Source organism: Hypomesus nipponensis, chromosome 2 (genome assembly GCF_054491055.1).
Source record: "Hypomesus nipponensis isolate SF chromosome 2, ASM5449105v1, whole genome shotgun sequence".
Lineage (NCBI taxonomy): Eukaryota > Metazoa > Chordata > Actinopteri > Osmeriformes > Osmeridae > Hypomesus > Hypomesus nipponensis.
In genome coordinates, this window is record NC_140362.1 from 5,705,227 (window position 1) to 5,727,702 (window position 22,476).

A 22,476-nucleotide genomic window follows, 5' to 3' on the forward strand; every position below is an offset into this window, starting at 1 on the left:
CAAGACGTGTTCCCATTGGTTTAATTGCGACATCAGTTGTGTCCTTTTCCCGCCCACTGTACAATTCCTTGTCATTGATACAGTAGCTACGTTTTAAACTAAAAAGCGCATCTTATTAACAATGCAGATATAATATTCGACTTCATTACTATACAAAGAATAGGTTAAAAATTGAGTGTTCAGTGCTCAACCAAAGTGTTCAGTCACGCAGCCATTTAGTCAACAGAATTACTTGCTTTGCGTAACTAGACAACATTTGTCTACTTTCGGATACCGTATTACCAGCTGTAGTACGGAATGAGCATGCGCCGCCCCGACCTATTCCACGCGTGAAGTTGCATGCAATTTATACTGTGCTCCTGTACGCAACCCTAAACATCAACATGGGAGGCCAGGCAAAGAGTAAGAAAAAGACTAAAGGCAAGAGGAAAGACACGCGCTCAAATGGAGGTGTGTAGCTAATGTATCTAACCTTAAAGTTCTGATAAAAGTCTTAAACGATGGAGTCAGCTAGCGCTATTAGCTTGCTATGTGTCATCTGATTTGGGATGTAATGTACTAGCTAGCTAGTCAAACGAATACTGTGCTTTCCACTCTTGTCCTAACTAAAGGTACATTACTGTTATACTGTATACTGTATATATATATATATATATATATATATATATATGTGTGTGTCTGTGTCTGTGTCTGTGTTTGTGTTGTTGTGCCTGTGGATATGTCTGTGTGTGTGTTCGTGCACGCTCGTCAATGCTGCAGACTCCGGGCTTGCTTTTCTGTCTCCGCAAGAAAGAATGAAATTGAAGATGCACGAGAAGACCAAAAAGAAAACGGCAGAAAAATATTCTGTTGAACAACTATTAGAGAAGGTCTGTTTACGGTCCAACTCTTAGTGTCACTCTCTCAACTCCCAACCTTATAATTAATTCATTGTGCCATACTTACTATAGCAGAAGCTGTTCCCTTTGCTTGCGTTCAGCAGGACATGCTGGTTATCTCTTTGTCTCCTTTTGCTCCAGACAGAGGAGTGTATGGACAGTTTTGACTTTGAGATGGCGGGCCGTTTCTGCCAGCGGGCTCTGGAGTTGGAGCCCAACAACAAGCAGACCCTGGACATGCTGGGCCACATCTACTCTGAGCTGGGAGACGCGCAGAGGGCCAAGGGAATATCCTTCACAGAGGAAAACTGTGTGTGAGTGTGTGAGAGCTGGGAGACACTCAGCAAGTCAAGTGGGGAGTCAGGGGAGTCAAGTCTCTGAGCGGTTAGGGAAGCGTGCTAGTAATCAGAATGTTGCCGGTTCGATTCCCGGCTGTGCGAAAATGACGTTGTTTCCTTGGGCAAGACACTTCACCCTACTTGTCCCTGTACTTACTGTAAGTCACTCTGGGTAAGAGCGTCTGCTATGACTAAACGTAAATGTAGGTCAATGGTAAATACATCTCAGAGAAACAGTGTGTGGACCTGTATATGTTTACAGCCTTTCCTTGACTGTGTGTAAGTGTTCTTGCGTGCTGTGGAACTGAGCCCTGACGAGGGCCACAGTAAATACATGTATCTCGGACAGTTACACGCTGGTCAGGAGGCAGTCAGCTACTACACCAGAGGCATACAGATTATCCTCGCCGCTTTGGAGAAACAAACGCTAAGCATGGTAATTTCAAACACGCCGCACTCTCATGCTCACTGTTCATGATCTCATGGCCAGTGAATAAGCTACATATTAGTTAGAATCAACTGGAATGAATTAAACCCTGGTTCTTGCACTCTGCTCTAAATGCAGTTTTTTTTCTGACAGTAGAGGGTGGTGTTTGTCAATTCTTAAGTTATAGCTAAATGTACTACTGTATATATAAATGTATATAGCCAGGCTCTCTTGTACTGTAACAACCCCCACCCCCCCAGACAGAGGCTGGGGCCATGGCCCTCCCAGACCAGGAGCCCCTCTGTAGGAAGGATGTGTGTGTGGCCTACTGCTCTGTAGCAGAGATATACCTCACTGACCTCTGGTAACTTACACACACACAAGCACACACATGCCCTAACATTTAAAATGGAGACATCAACTGACCTCCCTTGCTCTGTGCGTGTGCGTGTGCGTGTGTGTGTGTGTGTGTGTGTGTGTGTGTAGTATGGAAGACGGTGCAGGAGACAAGTGTAGAGAAGCTATAGAGAGTGCGTTGCAGCATCACCATGACAACCCAGAAGCTCTACAACTAATGGCCAGCTACCTATTTAGTACCGAGAAGAATCAGGTCAGTACACACACACACACATTGGATGAGTTATTACCACATTAAATCAGGAATTGAATGCTAATTAATGTTACCAAATTGAATCATATGCCATTAATCAGATGACTTACTCAATCTCATAATCTACACACACACACACGCCCCAACACACATTCATCTTCTTATGGCAGATGATAATCTTGAATAATTATATGCCAGAGCGTTTGGAGCGCACAGTCTTTTAATAAAGAACTGAGAAAGGGGAGAAGGCAGGACATGCAGACAAGAATAAGGGCACTGGATTGAAACTCATTGAGGACTTGTTGCTACTCTGCAAACCTCTTAGAACAGAGTTGGGAGATATTTACATCCAGAGGCTTACTGAAGCCTGTTCATTAAAGATGGTCTGAAGTGCATCAGAGACAAAGGAAACCATAGAGGAATTTGTGTAAGAGGTTTCGCAATGTAAACAGCACAGCTCATTAAGGAGTGTGGAGTGGTGGCCTTCGGCCTGCAATACCACCCCTGGGCTGTGGGTGGCAGTGTGGCTCCAACCAGCTTTTTTCTCTTGGCTGGACCTCATCAAGTGAGGGAGTGTTTTGTGTATGCGTGTTTGCTTGTTCGTCTGTGAGAAGGAGGGGAGAGATTACCTGATGAGGAGTGTGGGGGCGTGGCTACCTGCCCTCAAACAAAGCGAGGCCCTGCCCCCTAGAGGAGACATGGTGGAGGAGCCAACACAGGTGAGATGGAGCCTTTCCCTAAATGAAAGTGTGTTGCTTTTTTTTTACCAACCATAATGCAGGGTTTCCCGCAGCATTTCAGTTAAGGCGGCCGCCTAAGCAACACACGCCTGCCGCCTTAACTACTTCGTAAAAAAAAATGTTTTTATGCCAGTCTCCATTCTCTGCATAAGTCTATCGCACAAACGCCCCCCCCCCAGAGGTTTTTAAATCATGAAAATAAATAATCTAAAGAAACAGATAAACAAACCACTCAGTGTTGGAAAAGGAATCTCTGGCGACTGGTCTGGATGAGAGGTCATGATGGAGCTTGCAGCGTGCTGTCATGTCTCTCCACTCTCCAAGCCTGACACATCCAGAGCAGGGTCCAGAGAGAGGAGGCCGGTAGCTATTTCTGTTTCAGGGCCACGGCCTGGGGCCTCTGGCCTGGTCGCTGCTGCTGACGGGTCTGGCCTGGTCGCTGCTGCTTTCGGGCCTCAGGAGCGCCACACCTGGGCTCTGCTGGACGCTACCTCACCGAATGCTCTCCTACTGAGCAGGCTCGTCCTGTGTTTTTATTCTTCATTGCAGAATGAGTTCCTGCATGACTGTGTTTTCTTAGTTTTGGTGTTTTGGTTTTGTTTCTTAGAGTGGGATCCCTCCATACGAGACTCGCATCACCACGGCCAAGCTGCTCATGGAATCAGACGAATATGAGGTAGTGATGCCTGGGTTTGTGTGTGGGTTTGTGCGTGTCTGGTTTATGTGTTTGTGTGTGTGCATTTATGGGTGTGTGTGTGTGCCTTCTCATGGCTGAATAGCACCTTTGAGAGGAAAAGGCCAGGCTTGTCTTTATCACGGCTAGAGTTCAGGCTCGCGTCAATAATAGAGGAGTGGTATTTACTGAGGGGGGGGGGGAGGAGTGAAGGGTGATGGAAAGAATAGGGAGGCAGACAGAGAGGGGAAGGAGATGGAGAATGGATGAAATTGGAGGGACTATGGAGAAAATGGGAGAGGGGAGAGAGGGAAAGAAGATTTGAGGTAGAAAGGAGAGGAAGAGATGGCGAGGGGATGGAGAGGAGGGGATTGAGAGGGGAGAGAAGGAGGGGCAGGAGATGGTGTGTGTGTGTGGGGTTGGGGGGCTGAGGTGAGGACGGATGAAAAGGGCACTGAGAGCTAGATGGAGGATGATAGGGAGATTTGTCCCTCTGTGTCTAACAGGACAGTAATGTGACCGGGAAGCTGGCTGAAAGCAGCGCAGCTCTCTTCTTAACATCCATCCCCTCGCTTTCTAAGAGGGGATGAGAGGCTTCTCCCCCTAACCCCGCCCGCCCCCTCACCATCTGAAGGGGGGGGGGAGGCAGAAGAGTGAGCCAATCAGGGGGGGGGGGAGGGAGGGAGAGGGAGAGGGAGAGATTGACTGAAAAGAGATTGGGATAGGTCAGGGTTAGGCAACCCTGGTCCTAGAGAGCCGCTGTCCTGCATGTTTTAGATGTTTCCCTGCTCCAGCACACCTGATTCAAATGAATGGGTCGTTATCAAGCTCTGTGGAAGCCGGGTAATGACCATTCATTTGAATCAGGTGTGCTGGTGCAGGAAAACATCTAAAACATGCAGGACAGCGGCTCGCTAGGACCAGGGTTGCCTAACCCTGGGATAGGTGAATGGATGGTGAAGAAGTGGGAAGGAGTGTTACTGTTCAGTGACAGGAAAGTGTGAGAGAGTGTGAAGGGGGGAGACTTGAATGTCTGGGGGGGGGGGGGGGGGGCAATAGAGGGACAGGGGGAGTTGGGATGGAGAGAGTGTGCTTGTGTGTAAAGAAGATGAGGCTGTCAGGTAGATCAGTTAAATGACAAGTTGACTAGTTTCTGACGCATCGTTTGTCTTCATCCCACACATATCAGCAAGCTCAGCACACACGCTCATCAAATACACACACACACACATATACCCTGGGCATAGTTTTAAGGTATGTAGGTTTGAACAACTCAGACTCTTTGGCTGTTTCCAAGACAAAGGTCTCAGAAAATAAATGAAAGGAAATAAACAAAGCGGAGACTCTCTCTCCTTCTTCCTCCGGGCTCTTCTGGGGGGTGTGGTTCTTACAACTCTCACTGGAATTTCTCTCGTCAAAGTTTCGCTAAAGTTGACTTTACTCGGCGCTGCGGATGTGAAAGAAGTCCTTGGTCTGACAGATGAGTGGAGGCTCGTCGATGGTTCTATTGTAACTCCTAGCCCTCGATCTGCCACAGAACCTCTGAAAGCTTCCTGGACAGCCGTCATCCACTCCACTCTGGAGACAAGTTCAGCTGTAAGAGTGAAGGGCTGCAGACAGACAGGGAGAAGAATAGACAGGAAGGCAGGCAGACAGACAGGCACGTTGATAGAAAGACAAGCAGATGGGTACACAGACGATTAGACAGACATTCATACAGGCTGATGGGTAGATAAATAGACTGATAAATAGACAGATATTCTAACAGGCAAATGGGAACATGGACTTTGAGACAGGCAGACAGACAGGCAGATGAATAGACAGACCTTGATACAGATAGATGGACAGACAGACCTCAGGTCCCCTGACGATGGACCACACCTTAAGTCTAAGGATGCGGTTGTCATAGCAGCTGATAGATATCACATCCCTGTGTTTAGGCTTTGTGTTTATTTGTTTTTATGGTTAGCCTAGATGAGGCACAGTCTCTCTCCGCTCAATCGAAGCAAGCAGTGCCTTGGGATATGTTTAGCGCTGCCGTGTGTGTGTGTGTGTGTGTGAGAGACGAAGAGAGAGTCAGCCCAACCAACCCCACATGCTAGTAATTTCTTTCCCCTGTCTGCAGCATCCCCTGTTAAAACAATTTTGTTATTTTCAATTTATTAGTTCATTTTTAGAAAACTGCACTACAGTGGCAAAACTGCACGATAGGAAACAACACACTCTGACACAGTAATTATAAATGAGGGCCTTTGGTCACAGCTCCTGAAGTCAAAAGAAGAGCTCAGAGACTGTGGCTGTGTTGACAGGGCTGTCTGGATGCAGTTATTTCTGTCTGTCTTTCTCTCTCCTGTCTGTCCATCTGCCTGTCTGACATACTGCCTGGATGTGTAACCCCCCCCACACACACACACACACACACACACACCTTGTCTCTCACCATCTCCCCCTCCTCCCATCCATGTCCAGGGGAATATTAATCTTGTTGTTTAGATTCTGAGGCCGCTTTCAAAAATTAAATGTTTAATCAGTAGCCTCTGGTCTGGCTATACTATATGAGAGAGACAGAGAGAGGGGAGAGAGACAGAGAGGGTTGAGCAAAAGGGAGGAAAGAGAGAGAGAGGGACAGAAAAAGAGGATTAAAGAGGAGATCACCTCATGATTGCTCCCAGTTCTGTTCTATTCTATTCCTACTGTTTAAATCTTATCAGTGGTAAAAAAAGGAGGTCTCAGGATATCTACATCTAGATAACCAATTGGTACCCTGCGTGTGTGCTTGCATGTGTACGTTAACTCAAACAAGAGGATGCTGAATCAGGCCACAGTCATCAACCGGGATCAGATGTTTGTTTGTGCAGATCAGACAGTCGTTAATTAATCATAACCAATAAACATTCAGCATATAATTGGCCCGACAATTAATCAAACTGTGCGCTGACGCACACACATTCACACGTTCCCTCACTCCCTCTCTTCTCTCTCGTCTTCTCTTTCCTTAACAAGCTGGTCTCAATTAACCTGTTTTCATCCTGGTCTCCCCCGGCAACAGACCTATTTATTGCCACGGGAACCACTGTACCTGAATGAAAAGAACAGAAAAGAACGTCAGGAGAGAAAAGGGTGAAGAATCCAACTCTAATGAGAGTTAGATAACAGGCTTGCAGCTGACATGTCGCTCTCTTTTTCTCTAGTTTTACTGCGTGTCTGGTTATGCCGGTAAATAAGTGTGTGTGTGTGTGTTGGGGTGTCTTGCTCCTGCCATTGTCTTTGGGTGATTACCTAACACTGTTCAGCAAACTCAGGTTCACAAAAGAAAATCTATATTCCATCACCTGAGGCCATACACATACTGACATGCTTCCTTTTCTCTCCCTCTTTCTCTCTTTCACAATGTCTGCCCTCTCTCCCTCTTTTCCTCTCCCCCTTTCCGCAATCTTCAAATAATAACCAAAGTATATGCCTCTTCCAGTGCTTTTCACTGCCCACACAAGGTCACAAAAATCTGAGCTGAAGTCTAGTATGGAGTCCAGGCTTGTTACACCAGGGCTAGGAGACAGCAGAGAGGCCAGAGAAAATGAATGTTTTCAGAAGCGAAGACAGGGAAGGAGGTGTAAAAGGTGAAGGGAAGATTAGAGTATAAATTGAATAGATGGAGCATGGTTAAGGAAACAGTGGGAAGACTTGTATTGGAGGATGAGAGAAGGAAAGGCTCCGGTCTGTGAGAGAACGTTAAACCAGTGTTGAAAAGGTTAATTGATAACAGGGACTTGTATTGATTGACAGCCCCCCCCCCCCACCTCATAGCTGTCAATGAAGGTGATGGCTTGGTATTGATTGAGGCTGATCGGGTAGCCCGTAGAAGAGATGGGGTGTAGATCAGGCTTAATAGATAAAGATGGCTATTGATCAATGAAGGGAGAGGGGCTATCGACTCGGAGATAAGGCACGGGGCCCATCGACCTCCGTGTCAGCTGTCTTGTTGGCCATTGACCACCTCGTAGACGGAACAGCAGACTTGTATGCGCTTCATGAACGAGCTGATCTCATTGGTCGTTTGACAAAGTATGCTTGGGACTGTGGGTGGGTGTGTTTTGAAGATCATAGGAATTATACTATGTTGTTTTTATTTTTTAGGGTCTCTGACCTCTCCTACCCTCTCTCTCCCACTGTTCTCTTTCCCTCTCCCTTGTTCCCTCCCTACCTCCCCCTGTTTTCTCCCTCTCTCCCTCAGATGGCAGTGGACGTGCTGGAGGGTCTTCTGGAGGAGGATGACGAGGTGGTCCAGGTGAGTGCTGGGGATGGAGCTACTGTAGGTGGCGGTGGGCGTGCAAGTTTTGGACAGGTGATCCCAGGCAATTCCTCATACAGCATCCTGTTGTAGCCTTCAGCTGCCCAGGGTATTCCTCATACAGCATCCTGTTGTAGCCTTCAGCTGCCCAGGGTATTCCTCATACAGCATCCTGTTGTAGCCTTCAGCTGCCCAGGGTATTCCTCATACAGCATCCTGTTGTAGCCTTCAGCTGCCCAGGGTATTCCTCATACAGCATCCTGTTGTAGCCTTCAGCTGCCCAGGGTATTCCTCATACAGCATCCTGTTGTAGCCATCAGCTGCTCAGACGTATTAATCATGACAGAGTGTCGTGCTGTGTCACAGCTCTGGCATGTAAAACCCTGCACACACTTTATTAGGGAGAGCAATGAGTAAGATGCTGATGCAGAGTGTGTGTGTTTGTGTGTGTGTGTGTGTGTGTGTGTGGATAGAGCTTTAATTCCATATTTGTATGTTTTAACAGTATATGGAGCATTTTTGGGTTCGACATTAGGTCTTTTATACTTTGGCAATATCTGAAGTCTGCTCTCCTGACACACACACACAGGAACACACAAACACATAAGTGTACATGCACATGCATCTGAGATGACAGATTGAGAGCAGTCAAAGGGTGCTGAACTTTTAAATGACTTCAGAAGACGGCACTTTGACACCTGCCTTGTGCTGGCTTGTGCGTTCACACACAACGGTTATTTTAAGTGTGTTAGAACTGTGCTGAGGCAGAAGAAATACGCTCTTACACGCACCTCTCTCTGGAGGTCACCTACTGTCAGCTCATGATTAACTTACAGTGGAGCTTGAAAGTTTGAACTAAAGTTTGTGTTCTGCACATAAAACTTAGTTATCATAAGTCAAATAAAAGCTTTTTCAAATGTGTTCTTGTCAGAGCTTAACCAGATGGTTGGCTACAAGGATATTTCTTTAACTAAACGAGTCATTTAAATTGATTGATTGACAGCGTGTGTGTGTGTGTCCTGAGTGGCATCTCTGATGTTTTTAATTAGCTGACTGGTTAATTTGCAGAAGCTCGTGGAGTGTGTGTGTTTGCAGCACATGCATAAATAAATGAAAAGAACCCATCTCGTAAACAGTTTCAAAGAGACTTATTCTAATGAAACTGCTTTGAGGACGCGCTCCCTGTACTGATGGAAGTGACAAAGAAACCTCCAGATATTTCTCCCTCTCTCTCCCTCTCTCTTTCTCCCTACCTCCCATCTTACACACACACATGCACACCTTTGGCAGAGACAGTCCATCTAGGTCACAATTAAACATGAAAGCTATGATTATTAAGCTAGATAATTCAGTTATTCACTGAATAACTGTGTGTGTCTGTGTGTCCTATCAGTCTCATGGGGTATCTGTTAGAGGTGTAAATCTTCTTCTTTTTTTTGCCTCTGATGAATAATAGATGAAGCAGATATTCATGTGTGGCTGCTCCAGGAACAGTAGGTGAATGGTCTTTGGCCTCAACTGCTGAGCTCAAACAAACCTAAGTGATTGGAAGAGAAGCTTTTAAGGAGAGAATATCAGGACCTGGAGGGGGGGGGGGTGTTGATTATGTGGAAAAACAAGTTATTGTATTAAACAGGCTTCTGGAGATAGAGGACTGTGTGTTTGCATAAATCCGATTACATGTTTAAATGTATGTGTGCATTGGTGTGTATCCGTGACTCGTGCGCCTGTGTGTTTGCAAAAACCTATTTGTCATTGCTATAGACATGATTTCATGCAGACATGCTTTCTGACACTTACAAATGTGTTTGTCCCGTCTACAGCTCTGTTAATGTAACAAATAACAGTTTTTATCTTTCCCTGTTTGCCTTTCTTCGTCCTTCGCTCCCACTCTTTCCATTTCTATCTCGCTTCATTTTTCTCTCCCTCCCTCTCAGGTGTGGTATCTGTCCGGCTGGGTGTGCTGTCTGCAGAAGGAACGAGCGGGGGAGCAGAGAGTGAGGGAAGGGAGAGAAGCGGAGGAGGAGGAGAGGGAGGAAGCTGAGGCACTGAGGGAGGCTGCCAGATCCTACCTGACCAAAGCCAAGAAGGTATGACCGCGTCCACTCACCTATGACCTCACTTATAGAAGGCCATCCCCCCTTCTTTCTTCTCCACACACACACACACACACACACACTCTGGCCTGGCCTCCTGCATATCTGATTGGACCATGCACAGCGTTCAGGTTTGGCTACTCCAACACGCCCAGTAAACAGAAGGCTGGAGCTGGTGTGGAAGTAGGGGGGTGGAGTGGGGGTCTAGGGGTGAACATGAGGAGTCAACAGCACAAGAGTGAGGCCAAGTAGTTGGAGCAGGAGTGTATTGGCTGAAGGATAAGGGGCACAGATAACTGCTGGTTAGGAGAAGCCAGTTCTGTTTCGATGATGGGGAGGGGGTGGGTGGTTCAGTGTATGGATATTTCTCCTGACATCTTTCTCTCTCTGCGCCCCCCCCCCCCCCCCCACACACACACACACACACACACACATCCCGTCCCGTCTTTCCCTGGCTGTTGTCCTAGTGACAGGACAGGCTGTCTAACGAGTCAACACCACCATCTGTCTTCTGACACCGACCTAACAAGCCTGGGGGGGGGGGGGGTTCAGAGGAGAGAGAGGGAGAGAGATAGGATATGAGATATGGGAGATGGAGTTGGACAGAAAGAGAGAATATTAAGGTTACTAAAGGTTGCCTTGAGAGGACGTAAGCCTGTCAAAGCTATGGCAGAACTGTCGGGGTTTGTGTGTGTAACCCACTTCTTGTTCATATCTGAGCATTGTTTCGGAGTATGTGTGTAGTTAATTATTTACGAGGAGTCCGTTGGAAAGACTAAATGAGCTCCAACATGGAAATGAGGCGCAAACCTACTGGTTGGTTTAGGCACCCGTCCACATCTCTGCATACTTTATGACTTTGTTTACTGTGTGTGTGTGTGTGTGTGTGTGTGTGTGTGTGTGTCTGTGCATATGTTCATATTGAATTGTGTGTGTTTCGCTTGCATTTTTTGGCAATTTGTTAGAAATATCTTAATTCATCAGATCTACTGTGTTTTTCAGAAGACAAGCTGTGTGTGTGTGTGTGTGATGCCGTGTGTCCATTTCCGTCATCCTTTTTCCATAGAGGCGTGGCTCCAGCTACAGTCCCACATTCCTCCCTTTTTCTCCACCAGAGGGGGGAGATAATGAATGTTTAATGTGTGATGCACACACACATACACACACACAAGGCAGGGTGTGACAGTAGATTAGATTAGACCTTCTTGAGTGTGAACAGGACGTGTCCTTAGTCTCTCCCAGGGGGACGGCCTCACGCGTCTCTCTTTTTCTCACACACACACTTTCTCTCTCTTTCACACACACACACACACACACACTCTCTCTCTCTCAAGCACAGACACACACACCACATAGTGTGTTTCTTAACATCTCACCAGTCACCTCTCCTGGAGCCCGACCTTTCAGCCAGAGCCGAAGGCATTAAAATGACATTAGAGGCTGGTGGTCCTAGCTCCCAGCTCTGCCTGAATCTGGCCCTTTGGGGCCCCTCTCGGCCCTATCAAACAGGAACACTTTTGACCTCCAATTTCCCCTAGCACACTCAAGCACTATGCCACCAGCTCTGTCACACATGCACACACACACATATATGCACATACATATATTTGACACAAAGACACACAATGTAAACCCTCCACCCCGTCTTTTGGCCTTTGTCACACTCTTTATCTTGTTTCAGCTCAGGTTCTATCTCACGTCCAGTCTGCTATTGATTTTACACCAACCCACTTATACACCCCCACACATACTCACCCCCACCCACACACACATACTCACACACACCTCACCGTTATTCACCATTAACCTACACACCAGTATTGTCCTCCTCTTTTATTTACATGTAGTCATTTAGCAGACGCTCCTATCCAGAGAGAGAAATGTGTGTACCAGTTTTATCTCTCCTCTCCTCGGACCACCTGACTACCCTCCTCCCATACTGCCTACCCCAACTGGATCTCCAGCTCACTCCACACTAACTTCATAAAGTTTGTGTGGTAGAGAGAGATTCTATTAGGTACCAGTATAAACTGTGAGGCCTATCTATCACACCGACAGGAAGGTCACCTGTGGTGGAGAGGGAGAAGGTGTGAGAGAGAAGGAGGGGGAGCGAGAGATGGAGGGAATGAAAGAGGGATTAAAGTATAGGGATTGGAAGGGGGGTGGGGTGGGTTGAGCACTGTGAGAAGGTGTAGATGCAGGTAAGAACTTCCTGGTTAATTTAGACTTCCCAGTAAGGGAGAGATAGAGGGAGGTTATCTAAGACTAGAGAGATGGAAAGACAGATGGAGGTTAACTTTGACTGACTACCCAGTGAGAGAAAGATGGAGAGATGGATTGAGGTTAACTAAGACCAAAGAGCGTGATGAAGCAAGAGAGCAAGCTTAACTAAGACTACCCAGTGAGAGAAGGATGGAGATGAACATAAGGGAGGTCATGGAACTTAGTTTTCTCTGTGTTAAGGATAACATTCCTGCTGCTATCTACAACTGTTCCACACAGCCACAAAACTGCATAGTCATTATTGTGTGTGTGTGTGTGTGTGTGTGTGCGCGCATGTGTACGTGTGCGTGCGGCAGACTGATCAGGCTGACTGTATGTTCTGGCTCTGTTTTTAATAAAAGAACTAGGCACCATCAAATACATTTGCACACACACACACACACACCTACCATCTTTCACACATACACACACAGAAACACACCCTACCATCCGGCACTGACACACACACACCCCTGCCATCCTACACAGACGCACACACATTTCTCTAAATGAGAAATGACCTGGTCAGAGTGTGTGTCTGTGCTGAGCTCAGCAGCAGTGTCTATGTTGTGGATGGTTGTTTGTACAGCCAGCTCATGCTGTCTGAATGAGAAATGATCCAGCGCTGGGACGCCAGGTAATTTGGTCTGTTGTGCCACGCTAAATACCAGCTAGCTCATTTAAAACAATCACACACAGTCTTTCAGACACACACACACACATACACGTTTTCCTGCATAAATGAGGCCGCTTCCAACATAAATCTGAACTTTAGTCAAAGTGGAGTTTAGCTCCTAACATCACAAAGCTTGTTTCTTCGCGATGGGAGGAAGATGAGAGTAACATAGCTCCAGCCGTGGTCCTCCAGCAGCCTGGAGTGTGTGTGCTACCCCTGGGATCAGCTCTTCAGCCTGGGTCACCGACTCGCTGCCTCCCCCTGCTCCCCACAGATCCCTGGAGCTTCAGAAGCACAGACCTCATTCACACACTCCCTCTCTTTCTCTCTCTGTCTGTCTCCAAATGAGTTCCCTGAGGACTTGTCTGCTGTCAAGGCCTACTGTTGCTTAGTGACTGTTCCTGGGGCGACACACACTCACTCACTCTTTTGGCCTGGTTACACTTGCAATGGGATGAATCTTTTTCTGTGAGTGTATGTGTGTGCGCATTCTCATATCCTGACTAGATTAAATAGAAAAGGCACCTCATCTTCTAATTCCATGTCTGCTTATCTCATCCACCCCTGGACCAGTGAACGTCTCTTCCTGGGAAGAAAGGAGAAGAGGCATTGTTTGTGTGTGTGCACAAGAAACACACACATGCATACATGGCTAGACCTGCTATTCTTTTTGCCAGAACTACTTTTATTACTGAGCAGTCCTATCATGTGGATAGTTAGACTCAGGCAGAGTATTGTGCTGAGATAAATCCAGTAGTCCGTTTTAGAAAATGACTTTTTTTTTTATCTTGCTGCTCCAGCTTATTTTCCTTAGATAACAACAATGATTGCCTGTGTGTGTGTGTGTACGTGCATGCCTCTGAGCGAATGCACCTCTGTGTGTGTCTGTGTGTGTGTTTGTATGCATCTGTCTGTGTAATCGAGAGAGATAAATAGCCTCTGTATCTCTTCTCAGCTGCTAAACAGTGTATCAAATGTGCTGATTTTCCAAATAAAAGACAATCCCTGTTTACCAGTGCTCCTGTTGCTCAGGCTGTCTGACAAAAAGCTGCAACCACTGCAGGAGCACTTCAGACTTGCCCATTATAACAGAATATAATATGATGGGAGAGCACACTGAATGTATGCTAATGAGTATAATATGAGATTGTATGCGTGTTTCTAACCTGTGTGTGTGTATTTGTGTTTCAGCTGTATTGCAAGCTGCACTGTGATGACCCCCCAATGTTGGAACATGTGGAGCAGCTGTTGGGCGAGCTTGGGGGGGAGGTGGAGGAGGGAGAGGAGGAGGAGGAGGCAGGTGCAGTCCTGGACCAGGAGTTTGAACCCTGCAGTGATGAAGAGGAGGAAGAAGAAGAGGAGGCTTCTGCCATGGAACACTGAGCTCTCTGAACCATGTCCCTGAAATATACACGCACACACACATTCTACAGTGTGTCACCAGTGTTTTAGGATCTGATGGTGTGTGATCTAAGTTGTAGATCAGTGTGACTCAAATTCCTTGTTGCAGATGTGGTTTATCTGGGATGGATGCTGAGAAACACCGCTCCACATTTCTGTTTTTAGTGTGATTTCCCTAATTATCTTGCTGTTTATCTGCATCTCTGTTTCACTCAGCCTCTGTCTCTCCTCGCCCAACCTCCTCTCTTTCAGTGCTGTACTTTCTGAAGTGCCTTCAGCATCTTATCCCTGTCAGTCAGTCAGTTTACAATAGATTGGAAACGTGCAAACTGAAATTGGTGGAAATACACACCTCAATGCTGACAAAGACAATAAAAACTGCTATTTTAAATTCACACTTTTTCTAAACCTCTGGTGCATAATAGACTTCTAAATGAACCATCTTTGAAACGACTTTTCTAAATGAAAGACATCTCTAGGTTGATGGACTGATGAAAGATGTGATTTCTATATAGCTCTTCACTGCCTCTCAAGGCCTCATCAACACATCCACAGACTAAAATCTATGTGCCCACACACTCAAACACAAAGTATTGTTTCCAGTTCTTGTTGGTTCCCGCTCTCTTGGTTAATCAAAAAAAGATTGTTCACTAAGGGACTTTAAAAGGCAGAATGTGGGATGCTGACAAGTAAATGTACACACACAAACACTGTAATTGCAGTCACAAGTTTTATAATGTTTCTCCACTATGTGGCATCCCAAACAATCATACATGTGTATGTCACTTCCTGTGAAGCATATAAAATAATTGACGTCTGCATGTTTAAGGTAGCTAAGGTTGAGGTAATTGGAGAAGACGGTACAAGCTGTATATCCATCCACTCTTAGTCCACAATCAGGCTAAAGTGGTATGTGTGTTTTGTTTGGTTATTATTTTAGTGTTTATGAACGTACGATTGATTGCTGTATATATTTTATTCATTTCTGCATAGTTCTACGGTGTTTTGGTGTCTATCTTTGTCGGCACAGTGGCGGTTCGAGACTAATTTTACTGGGGGGGCCAAGGGGGGGGCCAGTGTTTAATCAGAGGGGCACATTAAAAACGGAAACAAATTATATTTAAACATGAAATACTTTAATTTTGCTTTACATTAAAATCATACAAAATGCTCTGGCTCTCCCTCTTCCAGTTCCTCAACTCTCTCAATACCTTAATAGAGGGTTTTCACAACTCGTCATCGGACCGGAAGTCGCCATCTTGGAGGCACTCCGCATCACAACAAAGCACTGGCACTGAAGTATATCCATAACGTTGTCAAGGAAAATGTTGAATTATTGCCGTGTTTCAGGTTGTACCGATAGGACAGATCGAGAAAAACATTTGGTATATAACTTCCAAAAGTTATTAAAAACCAGGGAGAGGAATGCCAGAGATTATCTGAGTAAAGGAGGCGCTTGTGGTTGGCAAAGCTCAGCCAAGATCTACGAGGGAAAAATCTGGACAACATCCGTATTTGTTCGGCATATTTCTTGTCAAGTATTGTGAAATGTTTATTTCAGCGGCTCATAACAAATGTTCTATTGTAATGATAATATTTTTAATAGTAAATAGTAAAAACAATTACTGCTTTTTTTATTTTACTGTAAAGCTGACATTGACATAATATAATTCATTTCAAACTACTGCATGTGTATGGGTTCGGCGAGAAAACCAGGTAGTTAACAATATCGGGATATCCAACTGAAGGCCGAATCACCGGGTCGTCACGAATCCAAGTAGAGGGAGCTAGGTTAACTGGTAGGGATCTGCACCGCCAATAAATCCTAATTTCTCAAAATATCAACCCTTTTCTTGTGGTCCAAGTCCTTCCCTATATGTCTTTAGATCGTTCTTTAGATAGAGTATAGAATATACGTTCTTTGGTTGTACTTCGTTCAGTGTTTTACACCGAGTGCCTCCAATATGGCCACGCATCCGGGTTACCGCCCAGAACGTGACGTCGGTGAAAACCCTCTATATGTATCTCTAACTTTTTTATGATGTTTTTCTAACTTTTTTTAATTAAAAAAGGCTGCAATGTCCCTTCCTCGGTTCAAAAAATAAGGGGGGCCACGGGGGGGGGGGGGGGCAGGAACATTTTTTACACGGGCACTGGCCCCTGTAGGCCCCCGTGTAGAAACGCCCCTGTGTCGGCGCAATAAAGAACATCAGTGTAAAGAACCTGGACCTTGGATGTGTGACTATAGGGCAGCATAGTAGAACACTTGTTGCATCGGTGAAGTCGAGGATCAGACGTTACCTGCAAGTTGAGGTCGGCAAGCAAATAAGAGACCTTTCGTGTTCGGCAAAGAAGTAACGCATTCCATGATCAATTTCGTCTGAAGGACTAAAGCAGCTAGCAGACAAGTAAGGCTAAGCAAACACTTAAAGTTGGTGTCTTGGAAGTCGCGCAAATAGCCTCTGTGAACTGCTGTTGGAACTTTCAATCTCGCGTCCTCCCGTACGTTCGAAGATTTGAGGATATCGAATTCATCAAATAATTTCAAGGGTATTTCTAGGATTTGCCATTTTGAAAGTTGCATTTACTAATGTGTGAATATTGAATGGTAGTTGTTATTGCTGTGTTACACTTGACTTGCGTAGCCTAGTCTGACTTGGATGCTATGCTATGTTAAAGGTTAACATCTCAATTTAATATTGCATTGTAACCTAGTCTAACACTGCTCCTGTTTAGACTATTTTAACTCAGATTTCCTTTATATTTCAATTCACATTCGCCTTAACTGACACATTAAGTTTAATGTTCAAACACTAACATAGCAGTTTACTGAATAGCCTAGGCTACTTACGCAATTTCATTGGCTATTTTAATAGCAAACTAGAGAGCATACAATTTCTGGGGAAATTGTGAGGGTGTGCTTGTGGCTGCCCCAGCTTTCCATACACTCCTGGTGTTTACATATTTCAAAAAGCATTTAAGTGTATGACTACAGTTCTGACCATTGTGTTCCCTTGATAATAAGTTTGTAAAAATGACATGCATCACTCAGATGGAGGAGAGGTGATACTGGTTGGTTGGAAGAGAAGGAGGCCAAATGTAGCTCATGAAGATGCAGCGCTAGATAACTTATTAAATTGTAATCAGATATAAACAACTTGTTGGTTGCCCTATTATGTCCTATTATCCTCCTATCATCGCCCTATTATGTAATTTGAACGCCCTGAACGGCATCATTTGAGTAATGAGGGCAAGCGTAGGCTTATTGATTACTTAAAAAACGTTAAGTTTCATTATGCATCATAGAGGAGCCTAGTTAGAGAAGGATTTAGCAGTTTAATATTAGAAGCCTATTTTATTAATAATTTTCAGAGTAACCTCAAACCTTTCTTTTGTTTCTTTGACCTTACATTTTCTTTGAGGGCTTAGTGGTCTCGGTTTAACATCATTATTTATAGCGACATAATTACCGGACACTGTTAGCTCGCAATGTAGACAAAGAATGCCCCTGCAACAAAGTTGTAACTTGGTAACAAGTAGCCAGCTAGAAACCGAGCAGAAGTTTGTAGCCATATAAAGGCCTATAAATATAGGCTACTTGATTTGGCTGCAAGATTCGCTGATTTTGAGTGTCCAAGATATGATGGATTCTGATCTGGATCAACAGTCTAGCCATGTAGCTAAGGCTTGTCCGGGAAGAGTACATTTTTTTTTAACGGCAAGTCTGGAAGATCAATTTAGGCTAGTGCTACTTGCCCCGATGCACTGGACAAGTTATTAAAACTCAAACAAAATAAAATGCAATGTTAGGCCTATTTCACGTTATGTGCCACTCGTTACGTCTATCGATTTTATTTGAGCGAATTCTGCATCAGTAAAACCACCAACCCAAGATCTCTACAGACCAGCTAATTTCCTGCTCAACACTTCAACGGGGGCTTATTACTTGAAAGATGAATTAGGCTATTTACGGTCGTCTCAGTTACACCATGAGGGGTGGGAAATACTGTGATTTGCTTAAGAAGGGAAATGGCTAGTAAAACATAACATTTCATAATAATTTTAATAAATCAAGCAGCGCAGCAAGACCCAGTAAAATGTATATCCTACAGCTAAGCAAGGCTGAAGCAGGCTGACATTAATTATTTTCATGAACAGACAAAGTTTTGACATTGACAAAGTTTAGGCTGTGGCAATGAAGTTCAGGTTAGTAGTCAGATACTTTCACCTATTGAAAAACTTTTGAGTAAAGGGAAAGCCAAACATGTTCCGTCGCCGTTTGACTTTCTAAACATCTCTAAAGAGATGTTTTTGTTAGCTACTCATTAGTGTCTCGGGTAGGCTACAGCGTTGCAGTGAGCCGCCACACTGATTTGAAACCACAGGTAATGGTCATTTCACCAACAAATCGTTTATTAATGTCAAAATAAATCCTACAACAAAAACGTATTTGTGAGGAATGTTTATTTTAACGATTGAAAACAGATGCATCATGACCACTGTAGTATGTGTTGCCCAAGCAACAGAGGCTAATGTCATGATGCTAATGCTTCAGTGAAATAGTAGACTACCGTTTCCGAAAGTAGATGTGGGCCTACTTACTTAATAATATCAGCTAATATTGTACATTACATTTCACAATTATGTTTCACACCACAAAGTAAAATGATTAAATATCACCCTGGCCTCTTTGCTTGTGGCGTTTCTGCAGCTGCCTTGCAGATTAGTATCCCCAAGTTAACAGATGGGAAACTAATGTTCTGCTAGAGATAGTCACGCGAGTTTTCGTGACGTTGGTGACGTTAGTGGCGTCAGTGACTGTGGCTAGCAAGTTAGCCACCGTTAGCTTCACTTTTTGCCACAAAAACGTAATTTCTACTTAAACCGTGCAATGGAACATAAATCCCAATACAACCAACGCAATCGCTACCGAGACGAACCTTTTGACATCGCCGTTGTCTATGTAGTCCAAATATTGAGGCATCCTTAGGGGGGCGAAAAGAAACAATAAATAATAAATAATATATATGTGAGATAACAATGGTTTGTGCTCGCCGAAGGCAAGCACACCCCAATTAGCTTAATCCTCAATCTTAATTTTGACACCAGATAGTAATTTAACATGTCAGACACTAGTGAAAAGACAAATCTTCCTGACCCACAAGATTTGAATAAGGAACAAGTTGATGAAGATAAACAAATTGAAGAGTCTACACAAATTCAACAGAATGCAAAAGCCCAGATGTTGATTCAGTTGAAACCATGTTCGGAAAAAAACGCACACTTACTGAAAAGGGAAAGGTGTTGCAAAATGCTAAACTGAATAATCTGAGACTTTGAATGCACATATACAAGGTGGAAATATCATATCAATGGGTTAAAAAGATCCATTAAACACAACCATAACCATGAGCACATTTACCTGTATCACATTTAGTAAACTTTCCAAAATTGTCAGCGAATCTAACTCCACAACCTCAGATATTGATCCTATACCCACAACATTCTTTAAGCGGGTGTTTGATAGTGTCTCAGGTCCGATGCTAGAGCTTATAAACACATCCCTTAGAACTGGCGTCTTCCCAGATGCCTTCAAAACAGCTGTTGCAAAGCCCCTATTAAAGAAACCCAAATTGGATAACAGTCTACTTGCAAATTACAGACCAATATCAAACCTTCCATTTATTAGTAAAGTACTGGAAAAGATAGTTTTAGTCCAATTAAATTATTTTCTTGAAGAAAAGAACATCCTGGAAGTCTCGCAGTCAGGTTTCAGGAAATATCACAGTACTGAAACTGCTCTCACCAAAATAATTAGCGACCTCAGACTAAATTCTGATGCAAATAAAGTCTCTATCCTTATCCTGCTAGATCTCAGTGCAGCATTTGATACCATTGATCACGACATCCTAATCAGTAGACTGGAAAAGCTTATTGGGTTCACGGATGTGTATTGAACTGGATGAAATCATATATCACAGGAAGGAAGTTTTATGTAAGTTTAGGAGACCATAGGTCCAAAAAACATGAGAACTGCTATGGGGTTGCTAAAGGAAGCTGCTTGGGTCCATTACTTTTTTCTCTTTATGTCGCCGAGTGGTAACATATAATCAGAGAACATAACATGGATCTCCATAGCTATGCAGATGACACACAACTATATATATCCACTGAACCCAACGATGCAACGGCCATCAATTCCATTACCAACTGCCTATTGGCAATAAACCAATGGATGAATGATAACTTTCTTAAATTAAATGAAGAGAAAACCGAAGTCCTATTATGTGGCCCCAAATCCAAAAGAGAGATGCTTACCAAGAATCTAGGAGGCTTAACCCCCTGTCTTAAACCAGAGGTGACGAGTCTCGGTGTAATCCTGGACTCAGATTTGAATTTCAACTCTCACATAAATAAAGTGACCAAAACAGCTTTCTTTCACCTAAGGAATATAGCAAAGGTACGACCATTCATAAACCAAAATGATGCAGAGAAGTTAATTCATGCTTTTATATCCAGCCGGCTGGACTACTGTAACGCACTTTTCACTTCCCAAGAAAACCACTGAAAGACTACAGCTCATTCAAAATTCTGCAGCTAGATTATTAACCAAAACTAAAAGGAGAGAACACATTATTCCTGTCCTAGCTACTTTACACTGGCTCCCTGTCACATTCAATTTTGACTTTAAGGTCCTTTTCCTCACATACAAATCTCTACACGGACAAGGACCTAGCTACATTGCTAATAAACTACACACCAGCTAGAAAACTGCGATCATCAAATGCAGGCCTATTAGAGGTCGCCAGAAGAAGTCATAAGAAGATTGGTCATTCGGCCTTTGCTAATTATATAATTGGTAATTTATGGGTAATTTGTTCCAAAGTGGAATTACTTCTGATGAATTGTAAAAACAAACCACCTGGTGTTGACTATTTTGAATATAAGTTGCTTAAACCAATAGTTTCAATCATTGCTCCTACTATTGCTCATATAATTAATATGCGTTTTAAGGAAAATATATGTTTGAGAGCATGGAAAATATGTAAAGTGGTGCCAATACCTAAAAATAAGAAAATGCCTAGTTTACTTTAATGGGAGTTTTTCAGAGGTAAGGGTTGTGGAACATGGCGTGCCTCAAGGAAGTTGTCTTGGGCCGCTCCTCTACTCAATCTTCACCAATGATCTTCCATTGGTTTTAGATAAAGCAAGCCTTTCAATGTTTGCTGATGATTCCACTATATATTTAGCAGGAACTGATATTGGTGAGTTAAATACAAACCTACAAAAAGAGCTACAGTTAGTGGTGGACTGGATAAGGAGTAACAAATTGATTCTCAATGTATCTAAAACAACTTGTTTAGTGGTTGGAACTCCTTTTTCTTTATGTTCCAAACCAAAACTTGAACTCAGCATAGAGAAAAATTCTGTGAAGCAAAGAGAAGAGGCTAAACTTTTGGGAGTGACGATAGATCATACATTGTCTTGGGATAGACATGTTCAAAAACTGGTAACTAAAATGGGCAACACTTTGTCTGTTACTAAAAGGTGCGTAAAACACTTTACACCACAGACTGTCAAACAAGTAATTCATGCTTAGTTTTTTTCACACCTTGATTATTGTTCTGTTGTCTGGTCCAGCACCTCAACAATTAATATAAGAAAACTACAAGTAATACAGAATAAAGCGGCACGTGTGGCTCTCTCATGTGGGTTTAGATCAAATGTGGATAAAATGCATGAAAGCCTCTCATGGTTTACAGTTAAAAACTGATTTTTTTATTCACTAATGTTCTTTTTGCACAATGTTATAACAAACAAAACACCTTTTACTATATATTCAAAATTATCATTTAGCAATGAGATACATCACTATCCAACAAGGCATGGAGTAGGAGGTAGTTTTATGTTACCGAAGGTGAAAACCAAATCGATTCAACGTTCAGTCAGGTATAGAGCAATGTGAATGGAACGCTCTTCCAAATACCATCAAACAACAAAACACCCAGTATGGTTTTAAAAAATCACTTAAGAACCGTTACCTTCAAAGACATTGCAATAATTAAGATCAATTAATAGAGATTCAG

The 22,476-nt window shown here is 43.8% G+C and overlaps 1 protein-coding gene across 4 annotated transcripts; it reads left to right on the forward strand.

The window, feature by feature from the left end:
• Positions 1-84: 84 nt before the first annotated feature.
• LOC146300566 (uncharacterized) lies at positions 85-14,784 on the forward strand. Of its 4 annotated transcripts, XM_084703889.1 has the most exons (11): positions 244-450; positions 760-869; positions 1,020-1,165; positions 1,499-1,652; positions 1,904-2,007; positions 2,130-2,253; positions 2,868-2,972; positions 3,601-3,669; positions 7,898-7,951; positions 9,892-10,044; positions 14,180-14,784. In XM_084703889.1, the coding sequence occupies exons 1-11, from the start codon at positions 384-386 to the stop codon at positions 14,369-14,371; spliced, it is 1,278 nt and encodes a 425-aa protein (XP_084560015.1). In that variant the 5' UTR covers positions 244-383; the 3' UTR covers positions 14,372-14,784. The 4 variants fall into 4 exon arrangements, with proteins under 4 accessions (XP_084560030.1, XP_084560024.1, XP_084560015.1 ...); XM_084703898.1 differs by lacking the exon at positions 2,868-2,972 and having other exon boundaries at positions 241-450; XM_084703903.1 differs by lacking the exon at positions 760-869 and having other exon boundaries at positions 342-450.
• Positions 14,785-22,476: the final 7,692 nt, after the last annotated feature.